Raw genomic sequence first — 22,998 nt, forward strand, 5'->3', positions numbered from 1 at the left:
CGAATTGTGCTAATGCTTAATTTGAACATGAATTAAATAACGTTGAGCATTACGCAACATAATGCGCTCTTGTCTTGCATTAAAATTTGGGAAGCACACAAAGTCCCTGGTTCACCTGGTTGTAGTCCTGGACGGTAATATTTTTTAATCTTCAAGAAATATTTTGACTTTTAATATATTTCAACGTCAAACCTGTCAGGCATCCAAAATCTCAAAAACTAACGGTAATGATACAAGAATATATCAATCTCAAATAAATCTCTCCCCAAGGCAAAACTTTTCTTTACAAAGTTATAGGATGTGTGACTATAAGCGTGGTTTTGAGCCCGATACTACGAGTCTGGTCAACTACAGATACTACGACACACCTGATGGTTGTGACATGTGGAAGAAGGTACGTGATGTTTAGTTCTACAGGACCGAATTATACATAGAGCACTTATAGCACGAGCTGGGGTCTCCATACTTGAACGTCCCACCATCCGCATCTTGTATAGAGTTCAGAGTTGCGCGTTTTCCCAACGAAAGTCGTAAACGTAGGCTTTATTCTTGACGGCGCAACGCAACGGAACAATAGTGCTGCTTTAATGGCAGACCTATTAACAACGCAATCCTGTAGGCCCACTACGAAACCGTTTTGAGACTCAAACAATCGGACGAGAATGCCGTGTCCTTCTCTAACAACGTCATTTCACGTTTGTTACAGTAGGACGCAATATTCTCGTACGATTGTTTGAGTATCAAAACCGTTTCGTGGTCGCGCTAAGTTTTCTGACACAGCTATATTAAATATATACCGATCAGCTTGCAACTATAGCGAGAAATCCGCCTGACCAAGCTAACTTGATTGAAGAACTTTGATTACCACCAACTTAGTGGGATATCTTGATACCTTGGGGCTTTCATTCTTCAATTTGTCGTCTTCCAGGTATTTGTGACGTCACGCTATGGCCTACTGGTGGGAGCGGTGCTGTCTACTAAAGACGTACTCATGTTCTCCCACGCCACCACGTGGCCCGCCATCGCGAGAAGGTAACTAGCCTCAGGCTGGGTTATATCAAAGCTGATCTGGGATGTGTTGCGACTAGCGAAGACTGAAAACCAGTAACACTGCTTAGTGCCGGCGTCTTTGAAATTAAATTCGTGCAACATAGAGACCAAGTAGCCTCTTACTCAAAGACTTCTATTTAAACTGATGTAGACATGCCATACGCACCAAATGTTCCGCCGTTCCAATAGAGCTAATTCACACCATTGCAGTCAGTCTTCACTGGCACGCTGTACGCGATGGTCGTATGCGATTACGGTTAGCAAAGAAATTGCGTGTACGGTTAGCAAAGAAATTTTTAAAACAAACTTAGTTTTATTTTCAAACACTAAATGTAATCAAAGGGCAAAATGCTATCTTGTGTTATTAGATTTTGTAAAAAATATACAAATAAATCAAATAAATCTTCAGGGATTACCTTTCACAGGTAACTATCATAGTTGTTCACAATAGATGAATAATTTTTTACCTGACTACAGCAAAGCAAAAAGTAAGAGTTATGTGTCTCACAGGCTATGTAATATGTATGTATGTATTTACTTATATGTTACCGTTAATTTGCGTAAGCCAGTTAGAGTGCAGATTAACGCGGTATTTTGCAGATTATCTGGGTGAGTCAGTTGAAGTGTAAAAAATTGATTATATTCTTACATTACTAGATAATCTGCAGAATATCTAGGTAATCTGCAGACTACTGACCATGCATACGGTAAATCGCATAAAACAGGTTCTTGTTTGAATAAATCCATATTATTTAGTTGTAGTTATAGGGATTATTTAATTTAATTTTTAGGACATTAACAAAGGAATAAAATATTAAAATTTAAGTAACTAAAATATTACTGCACTAATAAAATGTAACAGATCAAATCAACTAGAAAAAAACCAATAATAAATAATTAAAAACAGTCTAATGTTAGCCATACACGCAACGGTCTACCGGAGAGGTCTACCTGTGCAGGTATGCCTGCGCAAGTAAATCGGAATGTGTGTGGGAATAGACCTGTGCAGTTGCTTGGACCTGCGCATTCGACCGGCGCAAAATCGAGAATCAATTCTTTCGAGTGACACCTGCGCAGGCATACCTGCAGGTGACCTCTCCGGTAGACCGTAGCGTGTGTGGTAGCCATAAGGTTAACAAGCTTAAGTCGAAATTTTTATATTTCCTAAGATTGTTCTGGGTTTTAATGTGTTTTATTGGTAGAATATTAACCATTAGATATTTATTATCATGCACAAGTGTAGGCCAGTGATACAACTTCCAGAAACGTGCCTTTTGTGTTCCCTTCTAAACTCCTTCGAAAGTTTTAGTAAAGCGTCTACCATTTTACTGAGTCGTCCGATTTGAGTCCTTGACTGCATTGACTTTTACTTTGACTTTGACTAGACTTTGGACTTTACAAATAGAAAATCGATGCTAAAACTTGTAACAAGAACATAGTTTTCCCGCCACTTATATAGCCGAAGCGCCATAATAAGAAAAAAATAAACAAAGGATAAAATATTCAATATTAACTTCAATGTTGTTGTTGTTAATGTTACTCCACTGATAAAATATAACAGACCAAATCGTTGAACATAGGAACAGAGGGGTGCAGTCCCAGCGAAGGAGCGTAACAAAAGTGTTTAGTTCACTGTCTTCCGCAATTCAACGATTCGTTACTATGCAAACTAACTAGGTAAAGTACAAAAATTAGCTTTTTTGATTTAAATTTCACACTTTACCGGATGGTATCAGGAAATCTGATTACCTAGTTAATTTGAACATTAACGTATTCCACATTCTAACGGTAACATAATATTATATACCTATACAATGCATTCGACCACCCTCCCGCTTCACACTGACCTCACCCGCGCACGCCCGCAGGTACTATTAAATACCAGTTAATTGTAAGTTGTAGTTTAAGTTTAATTAATATTATTATAAAAAACAATAAACTTAATATCAAAAAAAATCTAAATTTGTAATAGACTTTTTTGCAGTCAGTACTTGCGGGCGTTTGATCTTTCGGGGAGTTACGCTTGCGTTCGGTATGACCGAATGTCATAGGCCTGCATCCTTGTCACTCTTGTTACAAATAATATTGGCATCTCGCACTTGACTACGTAGATATACTTTTAGTTTCTGTGTGTGAGTAATGTTTTGAGTGTATTGTTTTAGGATTGCTTTTCAAATGACATTTCTTAGACAACACCATTTCTACCTCAATTTAAATAGAGTTCTTTGCTCTTACTGTACTCGACATTCCATTGTTTTGCTCTCAATGGTTATATGCAGTGATGCTCTATGGCCTCTATGCGTCTGCGATCGCACAGTGAAGTCACAGATTGCTGCTTTTATTCTTATACATATTTATCCTTTCAGCGCCAGAATCAAATTACACTAGCGTCCTCTAAAAACTCCCATGTTATATTATCAGATACGCGTTCCACACCACCCCCTATGTGGCTATGGGCGCAACATTTGCCATCGTTGCCAACAGCGTCCAGAATTGGAGGCAGAAGGACGACGGATTGAACTATTTCCTGGGTAACTTCAGCACACCATCCAATGTTCTTTATATTATTTAGATTCCGATAGAGAGGAAATTATGAGGGAGCCATAATTATAATATTCTGATGCGCTAAAAAGATGTGTTGCTTCGTGGTTTATTTCGTGCAAAATTTTATCAAAACAGGACAGGAGTTTTGGAGCCTATTTGCTGCAAATAAACAAGTCATATCTCTTTATCAGATTAGCATAAGACATGAAACTTTAATAAATTTACATTGGATATGCTGAATTATTGCTGATATGCACCAATTACAAATTAGCATGCATAAAAATTTCACTGTATATTAAGTTACAAGTTGGAAGCCGGCTACATGAAGTTGCAGCAGGCGACGTGTCGTCGCGACACTACTGGTTTCTATGTATTTCTATAAAATACCCTCCGCACTGCTATAAAGGTACAAGTTGGAAGCCGGCTACATGAAGTTGCAGCAGACGACGTGTCGTCGCGACACTACTGGTTTCTATGTATTTAATATGAATGTGTCGCTAGCTTCGTGTCGCTAGCTAGGTACGCAGGGTATTTCATAGAAATACATACAAACCAGTAGTGTCGCGACGACACGTCGTCAGCGGTTGCTTCATGTCCTCCGCTGCCTATCGGCACCTTTAACTATAAATTTCCTTATTGGGCTCGACACTTCTGACGCAGTAGGATTGTTGATGATGATGATAATAATGTTGAAGTCAATGAACATAATGATGTCTACGTCTAATTCCAGGTGGTCTAGCCTGCGGTCCCATCCTAGCTGCGTACGTGGGTTCCGTCCACGGCATGGTGGTCGGTGGTCTAGCCCTGGGGGTAGCGGGTCTGGTCAAGAAGTACGCCGTCCAGAACGACTACCACTTCTTTCCCGACATCCAGAGCCACATGGGGACCGTAACAAGTTGGAGACACGACTGGACCCTGGCTAAGGATCCCAGAGACGGTGGGTTTTATGGCATTGTCCTTTCAGAGAATTCAAAACATGTAAATATAATGTTGGAATGATTCGCCGCTATTCTTTACACGACTATGCAGGTAAAGTCAAAAGGAAGTGTAATTCAAATGACTTTGGCAGTCTACGTATTATTATTATGATACTATCTTAACAAATAAGGTGTCGATAGATAAGATAACATATTCTAATACTGAAATATGATACTGCGCACACACTTGGGCACTATAAAGTTACTCCTGCGTAACGGGCCTGGTTTCAATGAAACCACCGTCACCGAAACCGGTGTGGGGGGTATTTTAACGTATTCTAAACTACTTTTACAATACTTAGTACGATGTCAAAATCAAAATCAAAAATCAAAATATTTTTTATTCAGAGTAATTTTTTTACAAAAAATATTTCTGAACGTCGATACTAAGGTGCCTACCACCGGTTCGGGAACTAACCCGGCGAGAAGAACCGGCGTAAGAAACTCGCACGGGGCCATCTTTTACTAAAAAGATGGAAAATTACAATTTGAACATATATAGTGCACCAAGGCTTTAAATGAATATGTCAATGGGCGCTGCTGGTAAAGAAGAACTGTCAAAAATGACGTTTTTGTATGAAAACAGCATGTGATATTCTAATAAGTTTTTACCCTTTCAGCGGAACCTTGTAAAGGACATAAGAAGGCTTAGTTCTCATACAATTAAATTCTACATAGCTGAAACGTATTTTTATTTTAAAACCTACCTTTTAACCTAAAATACACTTATTGTTTATCTAATAAATTTTAACAGGAACTTTTTTTTGTTCATTTTACTGAATCAAAGTTAGGGTGAAGCTATGTTGCGACCATAAAGTTAATAATATACCTAGCTAGGTATATTAACTTTATGGTTGCGACTTACAAGAAAAGTGCCAGGTAACAACATGCTCCTGGTCGCGGCTATGAGCTGATAGGATACGAGCAACTTTCATGCGGACCAGTAGGCCTACTACGAAATTGTTTTGAGACTCAAACAATCGGACGAGAATGCTGCGTCCTGCTCTAACAATGTCATTTCAGGTTTGTTAGAGTGGGATGCGGCATTTTCGTACGATTGTTTGAGTCTCAAAACGGTTTCGTGGTACGGCCCCAGATCCGCGCCGAAAAAATGCCCTTATACATAGACTAGTTTCATATAGACTCACCTCTGCCACTCTCAAGGTCTACCAGCACGAACACAGACAGCAGCGCTTTGCCGAGCTGCGTCTGAGCTCGCACGTCGCCGTCGCGGTGACCGATCGTCCAGCTGAACATGATCGCGTCCACGCACCGGTCCAGAACGCCGCACTGCCACGCGTGGACTATCCTGAGGGATAAGAGTTGTTAGCGGAGTCGTCTCCAGATCATGATATAATAAGCTTGTGGCGATACCCACAATTCGCCTAACATTTCTGCATCACGCTATCGAAGTTTCGGAGAACGGCAAGATATATACAACGTCTGAAATGACGTCAGTGGGCTTCGGCCTGACCGAGCATGCCATCTCGCTCGGTCGAAAGATCTTCCTTTTCGGCCGCCACTAACAACGTTAAATTGGTGACCACCGACAAGAACACGCATCCTTCTGGACATCAATCATCGTCAACACTCCCCGCCCCTCCGCACCACGTCAGCAGACATCAAGCATGACCGGGTCGCCTCGACCATAAGCCGCGTTGGATGTCCGCGCCGGTCGAACCCGCGTCTGGCTTGAACGGAGCAGCCATAGGCTCAACGACCGGTCAGCAAGCAGAGCACGGGGTCCCTCTCCTGGTCATTGCACGCGTAGCTTCGGCCCACACCTGACAACACAAGCGCATCGAAGAATACCACAGGTCTTCGGGGGGGAGTGGTGTGGCGGTACCCACAATTCGCCTAACATTCCTGCATCGCGCTATCGAAGTTTCGGAGAACGGCAAGATATATGTATACAACGTCTGAAATGACGTCAGTGGGCTTCGGACTGACCGAGCATGCTATCTCGCTCGGTCGGAAGATCTTCCTTTTCGGCCGCCACTAACAACGTTAAAAGCTATTAGGTCGCGCCTGCATGTTAGTGTACTATAAGTCTATGATATTTTTTGGATCAGCCTGCCTAGCATACGCCAACGAGATATCTCACTCTCGAGATAATTAAAAACTACTCGTCTCATAATGTCAAAATCTCGACATTATCTCGACAAAACTCTATAAAATGTGTTATTCCGATAGTAGATCTACAAGAGAAAAAATGTTTCTCATGCTAGGGTCAATAGAGATGAAAAGACAAACCATCAAACATCGACAAAACATGTAGAGTGAGATATCTCGTTGGCGTATGATAGGCAGGCTGGAATCGAGAGAACCTGTCGCTTGTAAGCGACTTTCACCACCCATTCATTCCATAGACTTCTGTAAGGTCATATATAGTATTTACTATTTATTGGGTCGAGTTGGAAACTACAAATAATTATACTACTGTGTCTACACTGTCGCGATAAGATGAAAACACTATCCGCCATAGTGTGACGTCATTTTACTTGTATTTAGCGCTATGTGCTAAAGTGCTGTCATGTCGAAGTCAAATATCAAGACTATAATCTATATCTAATATCTATCTATACTTATAATAAAATCGTAGAGGTAAAATTTTTGTACATTGAAAATAAACTGAAAAAAACGAGTCAGGGGCATGTTAGAAGAGTAGTAGAATACATTTTAACTGTTTTTAAATTTTTTGTTTCTCTGTCTGTTTGTCTGTTTGTCTGTTTGTACAGGCTAATCTCTGAATCCGCTGGACTGATTTCAATGAAATTTGGCATGATGATACCTTACATCCCTGGTCAACATCTTAGATACTTTTTTTTAACCGACTTTCAAAAAAGGAGGAGTTAATGTTTACTTTGCTGTTTGTGGTCAGATTTTCAAAATTCTTTTTTTGTTGTATATATTGCCCAAATTTGATACCATGTTTACAATAAAATCAGCCAAGTGCGAGTCGGACTCACGCACGAAGGGTTCCGTACCGTTATAGAGAAAAATAGGCCAAAAGTTGTGTTTTTGTATGGGAGCCCCCCTTAAATTTTAATTATATTCCAATTTTATTATTAATTATTAAATAACACATATATTTAAAGATTCTGTGAAAATTTCAACTGCCTGCCATTTGTAATTATTGGTATCGAGCAAAAAAGGCCAAAAAAATCATGTTTGTTGTATAGGAGCCCCCCTTAAATATTGATTTTATTTTGTTTTCAGTATTTGTTATTATAGCGGCATCAGATATACACAATCTGTAAAAACTCACTTCAGAACTCTAGCTATAACGGTTCTTAAGATACAGCATGGAGATAGACAGAAGGACAGACAACGAAGTCTTATAGTAATAGGGTCCCGTTTTTACCCTTTGGGTACAGAACCCTAAAAACGGTGACTTGATAAGTAATGGAATTGAAGAAACTCCTCGGAATTTACAACGACAAACAAAGTGATTACCAATTCTTGCAAAGGTCGATCTTTAAAACTTTTCCTAATATTCGTAAACGCTTATCCAAACACTGGATGGATATTGACCACTGCGTATCTCAATTCGTTACCAGCCATGGAAATTTTAAAGTCAAACTTTACGGATCTAAGTTACTAGCATCGGTCGAGCACATAGGTAGAAATGGTAGAATATGTACGACCGAAGGCAGTATGTTTGAATCATGTTCTCTGGGAGAGTTTTTTTTGCCAAGACGAAAGAACTACAATGCTAGATAACCTACAGTGTAAATCTGATGTCGCATACTGCGGTGATCGTCGACAGCAGGAAATTAATCCCTGCCTTCAAGCGTTTTTGTCATAATTATTATTGGCAACAGTCTAACACAACAAATTCCAATATTAATTTAGCTATACTTAGTACAGTTAAAATTTTTATAATTATAGTTTATTTTCGTGGTGCATTAAAAATTTCGTGTTTAATGTAGATCCAAATAAAATAGTCGTAGATGGGTGTTCAATTTTGTAAATCTCGATTTTAATAACATACATTCACGCGGACGAAGTTGCGGGCAACAGCTAGTCAAGAATATATTTGAAATAGATACAATCCTAAAACCTTTTTACCATCCCACAAAAACTAACCATTACTCCACAGCACGACATGGGCGGCATGATCTGAGTGAGCGTGCTAGCTCAGCACGCTCACTCCATTGGTGAGCGTTTACTAAAATGCAAGTTTTATTAGTGACCCTATCTCTCTACCTGAACTGTACCTACCTGCCCGTAAGAACTCTCACATGGTAGCTACTGTGGTCCAAGTCAGTGAGGCCATCGCTCCTCTCCCTGCTCAGTTTCTCAACACTGTCGTATGCACTACCATCACTACGCTTCTCGCATGTCACGTATATTTCAGGGAGGTTGGCGTAGAATTCGTCGTTGAGGATCGGCCGTCTTTTCGCGTTGCTGATCACCTGAAATGTTGATGCTGATTACTGATTAGTATCTTAATATGAAAAGCGATAAACGCAAAAAAAATATTTTGTTTTCAAGAAGCATATCTAATTACCCAAGCAAGTATCAACATAATTGGTTAAATTTGCGGAACTCTTAGGTGGGAAAGAGTTTGACACAAAAATGTACATCATTCTTAAACTATATATTCTAAATGAGCTTTTGCCCGCGGCTTCGCCCACGTTAGGAAGTATTATATACAAACTTTCATCCCCTATTTTAACCCCTTGGGGGTAGAAATGATCAAAATCCTTTCTTAGCGGATGCCTACGTCATAACATCTACCTGCATGCCAAATTTCAGCCCGATCCGTCCAGTGGTTTGGGCTGTGCGTTGATAGATCACTATGTCAATCAGTCAGTCACCACTCACCTTTGAGTTTTATATATATATAGATGTTGGCCACCTCGTCGTCCTCCGAGTAGTCGTACCGGACCTCTCACCTGTGCCTGCTGCAGCAGGGACATAATGGAGCCGTGCGTGAGGACCCAGCGGTGGGAGAACATGATGCCGGACGCGGACACGGTCAGGATGTTGGCCACCTCGTCGTCCTCCGAGTAGTCGTACCGGACCTTTCACCTGTGCCTGCTGCAGAGGGGACAGGATGGAGCCGTGCGTGAGGACCCAGCGGTGGGAGAACATGATGCCGGACGCGGACACGGTCAGGATGTTGGCCACCTCGTCGTCCTCCGAGTAGTCGTACCGGACCTCTCACCTGTGCCTGCTACAGCAGGGACCCAGCGGTGGGAGAACATGATGCCGGACGCGGACACGGTCAGGATGTTGGCAACCTCGTCGTCCTCCGAATAGTCGTACCGGATCTCTCACCTGTGCCTGCTGCAGCGGGGACAGGATGGAGCCGTGCGTGAGGACCCAGCGGTGGGAGAACATGATGCCGGACGCGGACACGGTCAGGATGTTGGCCACCTCGTCGTCCTCCGAGTAGTCGTACCGGACCTTTCACCTGTGCCTGCTGCAGAGGGGACAGGATGGAGCCGTGCGTGAGGACCCAGCGGTGGGAGAACATGATGCCGGACGCGGACACGGTCAGGATGTTGGCCACCTCGTCGTCCTCCGAGTAGTCGTACCGGACCTCTTACCTGTGCCTGCTACAGCAGGGACCCAGCGGTGGGAGAACATGATGCCGGACGCGGACACGGTCAGGATGTTGGCAACCTCGTCGTCCTCCGAATAGTCGTACCGGATCTCTCACCTGTGCCTGCTGCAGCGGGGACAGGATGGAGCCGTGCGTGAGGACCCAGCGGTGGGAGAACATGATGCCGGACGCGGACACGGTCAGGATGTTGGCCACCTCGTCGTCCTCCGAGTAGTCGTACCGGACCTCTCACCTGTGCCTGCTACAGCAGGGACCCAGCGGTGGGAGAACATGATGCCGGACGCGGACACGGTCAGGATGTTGGCAACCTCGTCGTCCTCCGAATAGTCGTACCGGATCTCTCACCTGTGCCTGCTGCAGCGGGGACAGGATGGAGCCGTGCGTGAGGACCCAGCGGTGGGAGAACATGATGCCGGACGCGGACACGGTCAGGATGTTGGCCACCTCGTCGTCTTCCGAGTAGTCGTACGACACCATCACGCCCTCTACCGACATCTTGCCTGGAAATTATCAATAACACTTTATAAATTATAATATACAGTATATTAATATACAATATTGTTACGTGCTAGGGTTCGAGGATTTGGAGAGAAAGACCTGGTGACTCTCTTGAAGACTTTATTAACACTGCACTAAACACTAGGTCACAACACTTAGCACTAAGTCCAAACACTAATCACTAGGTCCAATCACTAAGCACTATCACTGTCCTAGGTCGTAGCCAAGTCGCAGGTTTCACTGGTTCACTCACTATTGATCACTTGATGTCGCCTTGAAGATCGCTCAGATTGAACTGAATTGCCGGGCGTGCCTGCGGCTCTTTTTATATGGCGAGACGAATTCCAGAAATTTCCCGATTTCACGTAAACAAGTAAACAACCGTGGGAAATTTCTAGTAGGCTCGCGAATGTGCCACAATAAAACTGCCGTCCTTGCGATAGTGCAGTAGGTTGAATTTAATTTAGACCTTATGGACTCAGTCATAAGGTCTAAATTCAAACACGCTAACAAATAAAGGGTAAACACGTAAACAAACATTGGACCTTTTTAGAAGGTTCGAGTATGTACTTGCGCACCACGTGTCCGTATACCATGTACCGTAACACTACTCCCCTCTTAGAGATGCTCGTCCCGAGCATCATTGTTACTGCCATGGTATCGCGCCAGACGGTCTATGTGTACCACTTTGAATGTCCCTCTTGGTTGCTTTTGAATCCTGTAAGTCACATCATTCAATCGGGTAACCACTTTGTATGGGCCATCCCACTTGGTCTGCAACTTTGGAGATTTGCCTTTTCGGCGAGTTGGGTTATGCAGCCACACCAGTGACCCTTCTTCGAAGCCGCTTGTATTCGATTTCCGGTCGTATCTGGTCTTCATGTTCTCACTTGACTGTAACCCATTTTCCCGAACCATGGCGTGTATATAGCGCATCTTTTCCCTTAAATCGCAGACATAATCTGGTACGGTCTTTGGTTCTTCCGGTGATCCTCCTGTCAAAAGGTCTACTGGTACTCGTAGTTCTCTACCGTAATTGACATACGCCGGGGTAGCTTTTATGCTCTCATGCTCGGCGGTACGGTACGACAGAAGGAAGAGTGGTATATACTTGTCCCAGTCCTTTTGTTTGTCATCTACCAATTTCGCCAAATGCCTCTCAAGGGTCTGGTTAAATCTCTCAACCATTCCATCAGACTGTGGATGGTACGCGGTGGTTCTCGTTTTATGCATTCCCAAAATTCTGCACACTTCCTGGAAGACCTGCGATTCGAAATTCCTGCCCTGATCGGAATGGATTTCTAGAGGCACACCAAAGCGAGATATTACTTCTTCGACTAGCTTAGAAGCAACTGTTGTAGCTTCCTGGTTTGGTATGGCGAACACTTCTGGCCATTTGGTGAAGTAATCCATGACAACCATAAAATACTTGTTTCCTGATTCCGTTACAGGAAATGGCCCAGCTACGTCAACTGCGATTCGTTCCCACGGTGCGCCAACGTTATACAAGCGCAGGCTCCCACGGCTTCTTGTCTGTGGTCCCTTCACTGCAGCGCAAGTAGTACATTTGCGGCACCAATCCTGTACATCGTCTCGACAATGCAACCAGTAGAATCGTTCTCGCACTTTTGTTAACGTCCTCTTTACTCCTAGATGACCTCCTGATACGCCATCATGCATTTCACGGAGAACATCCGGTACTCTCGTACTTGGGACAACTATCTGAAGATGGAACTCTCTGCCGTTGGTCTTCTCCCATTTCCGGTAGAGTATTCCGTTTTGAAGTATCAGACTGTCCCATTGCGCCCAATACGCCTTAGTGACAGCGCCAGTGGGTGCAACCTCACTCCAGATTGGTTTTTCATCACCCCGTTTCTTCCATGTGATGATATGCCGAAGGTCGTCATCTGTTTCTTGAGCCTCCCTCATAGCATCATTCTCCCATGGGCCCAAAGGACTTGTTTTCGTTAACTTTAATGTTACTTCATTAGATTCCTGCTTAACACAATGTTTGCAGTCTTCCGAACACGGCCTTCGCGAAAGTGCGTCGGCATTCCCATGTGTCTTTCCGCTGCGGTGTTCCGTCTTGAAGTCATACTCCTGGAGTTGTTCAATCCATCGAGCTACTTGGCCTTCTGGGTTCTTGAATTGTAGTAGCCACTTCAAGGCTGCGTGATCAGTTCGCAGTAGAAACTGTCTGCCGATGAGATACTTGCTGAAATGTTGTAGCGTCTTTACGACAGCCAAGAGTTCTCTTCTTGTCACACAGTAGTTTCTCTCTGGCTTAGATAAAGATTTGCTGAAATATGCAATTACAACTTCTCTTTCACCCTGTTTTTGAGATAACACCCCTCCAATGGCCATGTTGCTTGCGTCCGTGTCGACTATAAACTGACCTTCAGGTTGTGGATACCCCAGGATTGGAGTTTCACACAGATGTTTCTTTAGTTTCTGAAAAGAATCTTCGGAAGTCTCGTCCCAAATAAACTGTCGTTTATCTTCTGTCAGCCGATGTAATGGCTTGGCTATCTCAGAGAATCCCTTAACAAAACGCCTGTAGTAGGAGCATAGGCCGAGAAATGCCCGCACTTCGGTTTTGTTCTTAGGGGTTGGCCAATTTTGGACTGCTTCTAGTTTCTCCGGGTCCGTCTGAATTCCATCACTGGAGATAACATGGCCGAGATAGTTCACCTTACTCCTGAATAAACGACACTTCTTTGGATTCAACTTTAACTTGGCCCCCTCTATTTTGGCGAAAACTCGTTCTAAGTTTCGCAAATGGTCCTCGAAGTCGCGGCCAACAATGATGACGTCGTCCAAATAGACTAAGCAAGCCTCTCCAACTAAGCCTGCCAGTACACACTCCATGAGTCGCTCAAATGTGGCAGGTGCGTTGCACAATCCAAAGGGCATGACGTTAAACTGCCATAGACCTTTACCGGTGGAGAACGCTGTCTTCTCCTTGTCTTTTGGATGAATTTCCACCTGCCAGTATCCAGATTTCAGGTCCAGGGTCGAGAACCATTTCATGCCACTCAAGGTATCCAGAGTGTCGTCGATTCGAGGTAATGGATAGCTGTCCTTCTTAGTGACATCATTGAGACGTCTGTAGTCCACACAAAATCTTGTGCTGCCATCTTTCTTCTTCACTAATACAACCGGTGAGCACCACGGACTTGCAGATGGTTCAATTATCTTATTCCTTCTCATGTCCTCCAAAAGGCCTTCAACTTCTTTTTCCTTTGCAATGGGTATCCGTCTTGCTCGTTGACGAATTGGGTTCTCGCTTCCGGTATCTATCCTGTGCTGAACCATCGACGTTCTTCCAAGGTCGCCTTCCTGACAGGAGAAGATATTCGCGTGGCGTTGTAAAAACTTCTTAGCTTTCATGCTCTGCGAATAAGTCAGATTACTCTTGCAGTCATCGAGTAGCTCAGTCACTATTCCATAGTTGCTGGTGTTTGCTGAGTCTGAGCCTGTGATCGAATTACACTTTCTCATCCAGACAACTTCCTCGCACTTTCCAATGACATCACCTTTGTTCAAGCAGAACTCGCGATCACCAAGATTCAAAACTCTGACCACAGCGTTACTGCTTCCACTAACAAGGGTTCTTGCCGTCATCAATTTATGCGCTGATGTCTTGGTAGGTGTGTCTTCGATTAACACGCATCTGTTTGACTTCTTCTTTCCAGCTGGCGGTAGTTTCACCAGCACCCGAGCTTCCGCACGTCCCGGTATTATGACTTTCTTTACACATTCAACTTTCCCGCAGGCGCCTCCAAGGATGAAAATTTCTTCTTCGCCACACTTGAACACTCCGTCGGCGACATTAATTCTGCAGTTGTGCTTCTTCATGAAATCCAATCCCAAGATGCAGTCGTCCATAATCTCAGCCACGATAACGTCATGAGGGTATGAGGATCCCCCTACGTTAATCGTAACTGACATTTCTCCCAGGACGGGTATTGGCTGACCGGAGGCAGTAAGGAGCCGACAGTTAATTCTCCTCTTGTGTCTTCTTGCGGCTTTTACCAGATTTGGGTTCACTATCGTTCTAGAGGCTCCTGTATCTAGAGTCATTTTGCAATCCGTCCTGTTAATAGTCCCCTGAATCACAAGACTGTTCCCGCTGCATGCTTGGGAGATAACAGTTATCGGGGCTTCCTCCGTGTCAGCCAGCACTCGCCCCTTAGTCCTGGCTTTTATTCGTTTCCCTGATCCCGGGCAGGGAACGAGGCCCCTTGCTTTTGCAGCTCCTCCATTTGTTCCAGACGTTCCTCAAGCATTTTCATCCTTGCCATTTGGGTCTCTTTCTGCGGGCAGTTAAGCTGAAGATGGCCTCTCTCGCCGCACTTGTAGCACATGGCTCCAGAACTTCTCTTCGTAGGAGCCTTAACCTCCTTGACTTCCTCAGAGACCTCGCGGATCTTATATGTCTGCCGTATGTCACGCCGAACAGCCTCGACCTCTAAAGCATGCGCCAATGCTTCCTTAAGCGAGGTGTGGTGACGTAGCCTCACTGCAGCTCTGACCTCTAGGTCCCTGATTCCGTCGACAAATGCTTGCACAATGTTCGTGTCGATCATCTTGGAATCGGCCCCTGGGTGTGCCTTCTTGACCAGTTTTTCTATTTCCAACGCCCATTGTTGTAGTCCTTCTCCTGGGCGTTGGACTCTGTCACGCAGTTGGGCACGGAACACGTGCTCCAGGTGTCGCTCCCCGTATCTGGATTCAAGTGCCTCCATCAGGTCTTTAAACCCATTTCCTGTATGCGCTTCTAGGACCGACAAAGCTTGCCCTCTGAGCGCAACTGTGAGAGCGGTCAGGCATTGTTCATCATTCCATCCGTTGGCAGAAGCAACCGTCTGGAATTGCTGACGATAAGCGTTCCAAGAAGTAGTACCGTCGTATGGTGGCACTTTAACTCTTGGTCCTTGTACCACTACGGAAGTTCCACTAGACGTCGCGATTCCTGTGGTTTCCACGCGCACTTTCCACTTCTGTAGTTCTGTGAGGCTAGTTTTCACATTTTCCATATCCACTCCTAACCCCGTAACTCGTTCGTCCATTACGTCGACATCTTTTCGAAGCTTAACCACCGTGTCACTGACATCCTTTATAGCTCCAAGCGCTTTTTCTTGGAGGTCCTTTTGTTGCTCTTGTGACTCCTGCAAAGCGCCGAGCTTGCGTTCTTGTAACTCTTGCAAAGCGCGAATTTCAGCTCTTTGAGAATCTTGTACAGCGCCGAGCTTGCGGTCTTGTGACTCTTGCAAAGCGCCGAGCTTGCGGTCTTGTGACTCTTGCAAAGCGCCGAGCTTGCGGTCTTGTGACTCTTGTAAAGCGCCGAACTTGCGGTCTTGTGATTCTTGTAAAGCGCCGAACTTGCGGTCTTGTGATTCTTGCAGAGCCTGAATTAACTCAATTAGGCTTTGTAATTGGGGAGCCACTTGAGGGGCCGCAGAAGCTACGGGCGATGCATGGTGGCTGGAGCCAGTAGGCAGGGGTTGAGCAGACGGAGCTCGGTGGGCGGAGCTAGTGGGCGTGGCCTGGTGGGCGGAGCCAATGGGCGTGGCCATGCCCAAAGTGGGCGGAGCCTGAGGGGTGTGGCCAGTGGGCGTGTCCCGGTGGGCGGAGCCAGTGGGCGTGGCTTCAGCCAAAGTGGGCGGAGCCTGGTGGGCGTGGCCAGTGGGCGGAGCCATGTGGGCGGGGCCAGTGGGTGGGGCCTGTCCCTCAGTGGGCGGAGCTTGGTCCCCAGTGGGTGTGGCCTCCGCAACTCCTCTCTCGGAGTCAATGGCAGCAGCTCGCTGCGCCCTTGTCCTGACACTCCCCTTGAAGTCCTCTCTCGGAGTCAATGGCATCTCCAAATCGCACTTCTGACACCAGTTGTTACGTGCTAGGGTTCGAGGATTTGGAGAGAAAGACCTGGTGACTCTCTTGAAGACTTTATTAACACTGCACTAAACACTAGGTCACAACACTTAGCACTAAGTCCAAACACTAATCACTAGGTCCAATCACTAAGCACTATCACTGTCCTAGGTCGTAGCCAAGTCGCAGGTTTCACTGGTTCACTCACTATTGATCACTTGATGTCGCCTTGAAGATCGCTCAGATTGAACTGAATTGCCGGGCGTGCCTGCGGCTCTTTTTATATGGCGAGACGAATTCCAGAAATTTCCCGATTTCACGTAAACAAGTAAACAACCGTGGGAAATTTCTAGTAGGCTCGCGAATGTGCCACAATAAAACTGCCGTCCTTGCGATAGTGCAGTAGGTTGAATTTAATTTAGACCTTATGGACTCAGTCATAAGGTCTAAATTCAAACACGCTAACAAATAAAGGGTAAACACGTAAACAAACATTGGACCTTTTTAGAAGGTTCGAGTATGTACTTGCGCACCACGTGTCCGTATACCATGTACCGTAACAATATTATCTGATCCGGCAATCTGGCTAGATACTTTTGAGTTCCTGGAAAGAAAATAATATATCCAGTTAAAAACAAGTGTCGTTAAAACATTACCCTTTCTTTTAACAGTTGGTTAAATAGTATTTTAAAAGATAAAACCGACCTCAAAATAGTACGTAATTTTGAATTACAATTCCCTATCTCAAAGACTATAGCATCGATTTAGATGAAACTTGCAGCATTCCTTAAATTAAACAATAGTACAAGTGTATGTGTATCATAATATAATAAAAATCTTAAATATACGTATAGTATAAAAAAGTAAGTATTCAATACCGTTGTCTGGTACCTGTAATACAAGTCCTTCAGGTACTTACCACGGGGCCAGACTGATGTGGTGTGAAGCGTCCATAGATATTTAAAAAAAATACCTAGAACCGAACCTAGTACAACAAAACAGAATCACTTAAATCGGACTTGCAGTTTTTTGAAGTCGGTTAGAAAGAGGGAAAAGAAGAACGGCCGCTACAACTTCAGCTACAGGGCTACGCTGGCTACGCACAACTTCAGCTACAGGGCTACGCGGGCTACGCACATCTTCAGCTACAGGGCTACGCGGGCTACGCACAACTTCAGCTACAGGGCTACGCGGGCTACGCACAACTTCAGCTACAGGGCTACGCGGGCTACGCACAACTTCAGCTACCGGGCTACGCACAACTTCAGCTACAGTTCTACGCGGGCTACGCACAACTTCAGCTACAGCGCTACGCTGGCTACGCACAACTTCAGCTACAGGGCTACGCGGGCTACGCACAACTTCAGCTACAGGGCTACGCACAGCTACGGCGTAGCAGATGCTACGAACTTTTACCATAGTTGCAGTTTGAAAAAGCTTGAAAATTAAAAAACAAAGGTTCTGTATTAGTTGATAGTTCTCTTTGGCTTTAACTTGGAAGCTATAGATTTTGGTGGCATCGATTCGTATTACTTATTTTATTTCAATCCCACTTACAATATTATAAATGCGAAAGTCCGTTTGTTTGTTACCTTTTCGCCGAAACCGCTAAACCGATTATGCTAAAATTTGATATGGCTATACTTTGAATCTCGGGAAAGGACAAATAATACTTTTTATGTTTTCCGTATTCAGGGAGTGATAAGCGCAAACGTTCGTATTATCACGCGCGTACGCACCGGCTTGCACTTGAAACGTGCGGAATTCGTTCCGCACGGGGAAAAACGAACGTTTGAGCAGTTAATGTATTTTCTACTAATTCCATGCATCGGGATTTCCGAATACGGAAAACGAATTCGGAAATAGTATGCGGAAAAAGTCCGTATGCGGCCAGCCTTAGCTAGTCATCGCTGAATGCATGTATGTGTGTCAGCATATTTCTTTAACGGTTTGCGCATCCATACCTAGTACCTACACTATAAACGTGATTTATAAGCATATCAGAACAGAACCCTCTATAAAATAATCCGTTTCACACTTGGCCGGTTGAACATAACATTACACTTGAAATTAATACTTATCCATGACTTATTTTCTCTATAAAGTTATTTCTAGTGACGTTATAACTTTTATTACAATAATACACAAAGTGAGATCTTCGCTTATGTTACATACATTGCTGTTTTAGCAAACAATTACACTGAAACGGGACGTGACGCGGAGCTGAAGTTCTAAGATAGTAATTAAAAATTCAATAGGCACATGAAAAGAAACAGGCCCTTTAGCCAACACGTTTTCTTTATCGCTTCTTTATAGAATCGCCGATCAAATTGTATGAAAATGACATTTATACATAAGTCGAATGTCGAGTTAATTTTATCGAACGCTTTAAATGTTAAATCAAAATTTATGGAATTGACATTACATGAGCCGAATGTCGAGTTAATTTTATCGAACGCTTATGTTAATTTTTAAATTAAGCGATAAAGAAAAAGGCTTGGTTTTATTTTAGTTCTAAGCTGCACCGGGCTGCGTCTTAACGCCGCTCTTGCATTAAAATATTATAATATTTTTGTGTGATGAAAAACGCTTTGTTTTTGACGACATTTGACTTTCCGTCTCAAATGTTGAGATTCACTAGTTCTTGGTCTTCCTCATTAAAATACCTTACGTTGTGCCACGTTTAACAAGCGCAAATAAAATGTCTCAGTCTAGCCAGCAATGTATAACGCGCGCACAGAAAACGTCGCTAACAAAATTGCTTGTAAGTACAAAAAAATGAGAATACAATTACCATCGCAACCACACCCTTGATGAAAATGAGGTGTATTCAGTAGGGGGTAAATACGTATGTAATTTGTACCACTATAAAAGATATGCGTTTTGCCACATCAAAAACCTTTGAGACCGCGCCGCCGTTGCTGGCGCTTGTGTGAAAAAAAAGTTTTTTTTTTCTTCGGCCTGCATAAGGTAAGTCTTAAGATTTAAGTGTTAGTTGAGTGGAATAGAATAAAAAAAATATTTGGTATAAAATTTACTTAAAGACTTAAAATAAATAAAAGTCCTTATCAGCATTTATCATATTTTGTGGCGTAAATGAAAAGGACAAAAGATAGGTAAATATTTATTAAAAACGTTAACTTAATATTATTATGCTATATTAGTACTACGAACTACGGAATACTCATTTATTATTAGGTATTATTATTATACCTAACCATGATATTTTTATGATACGTTTGTTTACTCAAATAATAGACGTAAGTAATAATAACAAAAGAAAGACAATTACCGAAAAACATTACTAACTTGATTGTGGTATAATGAGCTACTACACATTGATAATTTCGCCGCTAACTGTCGAGTTTCCGTAGTGTAGCGGTTATCACGTGTGCTTCACACGCACAAGGTCCCCGGTTCGATCCCGGGCGGAAACAGTTCTATTTTTTTTACTCTTTTTAGTTTTTTTTTAATTTAAACAATCCAAAAGGTTTGAAGATAACGTCGGTAAAGTGTAAAAAAGTTTTCACGTTAATTTTTTGTTTTCTTCGCTTCGATTATAATTATATTATAATAATTATGACATTATGATATAAATAAAAATAGTCTGTAATAAAATAGGTCAGTTACATTATTGTAATCACAAATCACTTCGACATTGAACAAGTTGGTCATATAAAGGATTCACTGACCCCATAGATAACAGAATCAAATTGCTATTCAATAAGTCAATACCACTGCAGTCCACACCCATTTAGTTAAATTGATAATAAGATTTCATTTTAATGCTAGACAGTATTTAATTTTCTTATCTTTATGTCGATTTATTATTAGCATCATTATGATCATTATATCTTCGTAATTTAAACAATCAGCCAAGTGCGAGTCGGACTCGCGCACGAAGGGTTCCGTACCGTTAGAGTGAAAGTAGGGAAAAAATGCGTTTTTTGTATGGGAGCCCCCTCAATTATTTATTTTATTTTTATTTTATTATTTAAAATTAAAGTATACATTAATATTATTGAAGATTTTGTGAAAATTTCAAGTGTTTTCATATTGCCATTATGGATTACGAACCAAAAAGGTCTAAAAAATCACGTTTGTTGTATGGGAGCCCCCCTTAAATATTGACTTTATTTTGTTTCCAGTATTTGTTGTTATAGCGCCAACGAAAATACACAATCTGTGAAAATTTCAGAAATCTAGCTGTAGCGGTTCTTGAGTTACAGCCTGGAGACAGACAGACGGACAGACATCGAAGTCTCAGTAATAGGGTCCCGTTTTTATCCTTTGGGTACGGAACCCTAAAAGCAATGAGTTGCACCCTCGGTCTTAGGAGTGCCGGCGGTCGCTGGAACTGAAAACGAAAAGGAAAGCAATAGATTTTCATCGCGCCGTAGAAAGAGAGATACAGATATAAGTACTTATTCTTCTACGCCGCGATTCAATTTCCATTCTTCCTGCGTGCAACAATTTTCGTTCAGGTCACTTGTCCTCACAAGAGGTTAACATTACCCATCTATAAAAGTGCACAACGCCACTAAAGAAGTTTCTTACGCCGGTTCTTCTCGCCGGGTTAGTACTTAGTTCCCAAGCCGGTGGTAGGCCTCATATAGCCACGACGTTCTAAAAGTGTCAACTTTGTTAACTACTTAGAAATCAATATTTTTCATTTCATTTCACTTCAAAAAAAACTTTGCTTTCTTCTAACCAATCGCTCACTATGACGTCCGCTAATACTAGTACCACAGTGTAATAAATACTAGCTAGTAGTCATAGTAATGGTCTTGCATCATTTTCCCAATCACGTGACCTCGGAGGCATCCCAGTGAATTCGGTTATGATTGCGGCCGCCGATATGTATTATGTACACAGTACAGTCACCACCACATATAACGGACGCACTTGGGTCTTGGAGATTAACGATTACGCACCTATTTAAGTTTAACGAAGAGACATTTATATGTCTATAGAAAATGTCTGAACATTATTTCAAAACCAAGGGGAGGATCATAAAGAATCATAATAGCTATGTCCACACTATGCGCTTTCGTTTTCAATTTTTGTCATCTTTTTTCATTCAACTTTCGTTTTGGCGCATTCAATAATTGGATGCGTCAACGAACGCATCGCCAACTGTCATTTTTAATAACAAAGCGAAAGTTTTGGGTATGGCATGCTTAGCGGGCATGCCTCACGTTCGCTGTTGACTGCGCTATAACGGATGCCCTTGACGAACAGAAAAAGGCACAGTGTGGACAAAGCTAATGGACATGAGTGCAGCAAAAGTTAATCAGGATTTTCTGCACTTTTTAATTGATTGATAAAATATTGTGTAACACATTCTTCTTAAAAGAACAATTTTACAATCTTTTGCTAAAAGGTTCCTTCGGGCAATTCTCCGCCGGTTCTTCTCGCCGGGTCAGTTTCTGAACCTGGGGTAGGCTTCAGGTAGACTTTCCGACATTGTTAGTTTGTAACCAACTTGGAAATAAATAAATAAAAAATTCATTTTTAATTCTTGTGCAACAATACGCGCGTATTCACTACGCATTGTTTTTCAAATTAGGCCAGTGTTTGTGATTATGAACCCTGCTGTAACCGGTTGCGAGTGAGTAGTGGCAAAGGTTACATGCCGGGGTGCACAACCGGTTCATTATCACTGAACCATCAGCAACCAGTTATTAGCGGTACAACACGAGCCCTAAGGGTGAAAACTCTTACTTTGTTGGTATAGGCGTAACAAGCAATTTGTCTAGTGCAATAAAATATAATAAAGCTATGATTGCTAAAAATGTCGATCGAGAAGTTTAGGGTACGGCATGTCGAAGGTATATTGACAATTTGACACGCAGAATTAACATATCACCAGCTTCCATAAGGTTTCCTCAAAATGTAATGCCTAGTTATAACTTCTGCGTATGATATTATAAGCCAACTTTAGTAAATTTTACGGTATTTTTAGGCGGTTTTGGTAAAAATACTAGTGTTTTAGTTGTCGTCTTGTTCTGATTTTACTTCTCAAGAGTTACAACACAAGAGTAAGTTTTGATTACTTATCTCTTTGTCCTTTAAAATCCTTTAAGCTAGTAGTTTCAATTTTGATTCGCTCTCAATGGCTTATAGAGATGCATTTCCGTTATGAATGTGTGAAATTCGTATCGGAAGCGGTCTTCATTGGCACTCCAAGTCTCCAATTGAGCGTCCTCACTCCTCAGTGAGTAACCGTTCCGGCCGATGTATTGTTTTATTTTTAAAACGTGTCACATGCCTGTTGTAGCGGCCCGGCCAGGACGAACACTCCCACGTTGCGTTTATTCCATAAAGATTCTTGTGAGATTTTAGTTCCGTACATGTATTTGAAATGGCAACAATTTGGACATTCTTACATTAAAATTCCTAATATGCTTTCTCTAGAATCTAGATAAATGGCGAGAAGAACACCAGAAGAGACCTTTTTGGTGTAATGACAGGCAATTCAGC

The 22,998-nt window shown here is 42.8% G+C and overlaps 3 protein-coding genes and 1 non-coding gene across 6 annotated transcripts in view; 3 read left to right on the plus strand and 1 right to left on the minus strand.

Moving 5' to 3' along the window:
• LOC121737070 (peroxisomal leader peptide-processing protease-like) overlaps nucleotides 1–22,998 on the minus strand; it is a 29,061-nt gene that overhangs the window by 3,669 nt on the left and 2,394 nt on the right. The window contains exons 1-4 of one of the 3 annotated variants that reach the window (XM_042128614.1): nucleotides 10,152–10,190; nucleotides 9,858–9,902; nucleotides 8,796–8,989; nucleotides 5,720–5,880 (exon numbers count right to left, since the gene is read on the minus strand). In XM_042128614.1, coding sequence (XP_041984548.1) covers nucleotides 5,720–5,880; nucleotides 8,796–8,989; nucleotides 9,858–9,902; nucleotides 10,152–10,169 — 418 coding nt within the window. In that variant the 5' untranslated portion in view covers nucleotides 10,170–10,190. Of the gene's footprint in view, nucleotides 1–5,719; nucleotides 5,881–8,795; nucleotides 8,990–9,857; nucleotides 10,112–10,151; nucleotides 10,191–10,491; nucleotides 10,647–22,998 lie in introns of those variants that run through there. The other 2 variants (XM_042128612.1, XM_042128613.1) reach the window with 2 other exon arrangements.
• LOC121737072 (NADH dehydrogenase [ubiquinone] 1 alpha subcomplex subunit 11-like) lies at nucleotides 219–5,252 on the plus strand. The gene is made up of 5 exons (XM_042128615.1): nucleotides 219–394; nucleotides 929–1,032; nucleotides 3,472–3,581; nucleotides 4,325–4,531; nucleotides 5,192–5,252. The coding sequence occupies exons 1-5, from the start codon at nucleotides 299–301 to the stop codon at nucleotides 5,221–5,223; spliced, it is 549 nt and encodes a 182-aa protein (XP_041984549.1). The 5' UTR covers nucleotides 219–298; the 3' UTR covers nucleotides 5,224–5,252.
• Nucleotides 19,427–22,998, plus strand: part of LOC121737073 (CHH-like protein) — an 84,504-nt gene continuing 80,932 nt past the window's right edge. The window contains exon 1 of the mRNA XM_042128618.1: nucleotides 19,427–19,485. The gene's annotated coding sequence lies outside the window, so the exon portion shown is untranslated. The remainder of the gene's footprint in view (nucleotides 19,486–22,998) is intronic.
• Trnav-cac lies at nucleotides 19,880–19,952 on the plus strand. The gene has a single exon. It is a non-coding gene; the product is annotated as a tRNA-Val (tRNA).

This window comes from Aricia agestis, chromosome 20, assembly GCF_905147365.1.
Source record: "Aricia agestis chromosome 20, ilAriAges1.1, whole genome shotgun sequence".
NCBI classification, from domain to species: domain Eukaryota; kingdom Metazoa; phylum Arthropoda; class Insecta; order Lepidoptera; family Lycaenidae; genus Aricia; species Aricia agestis.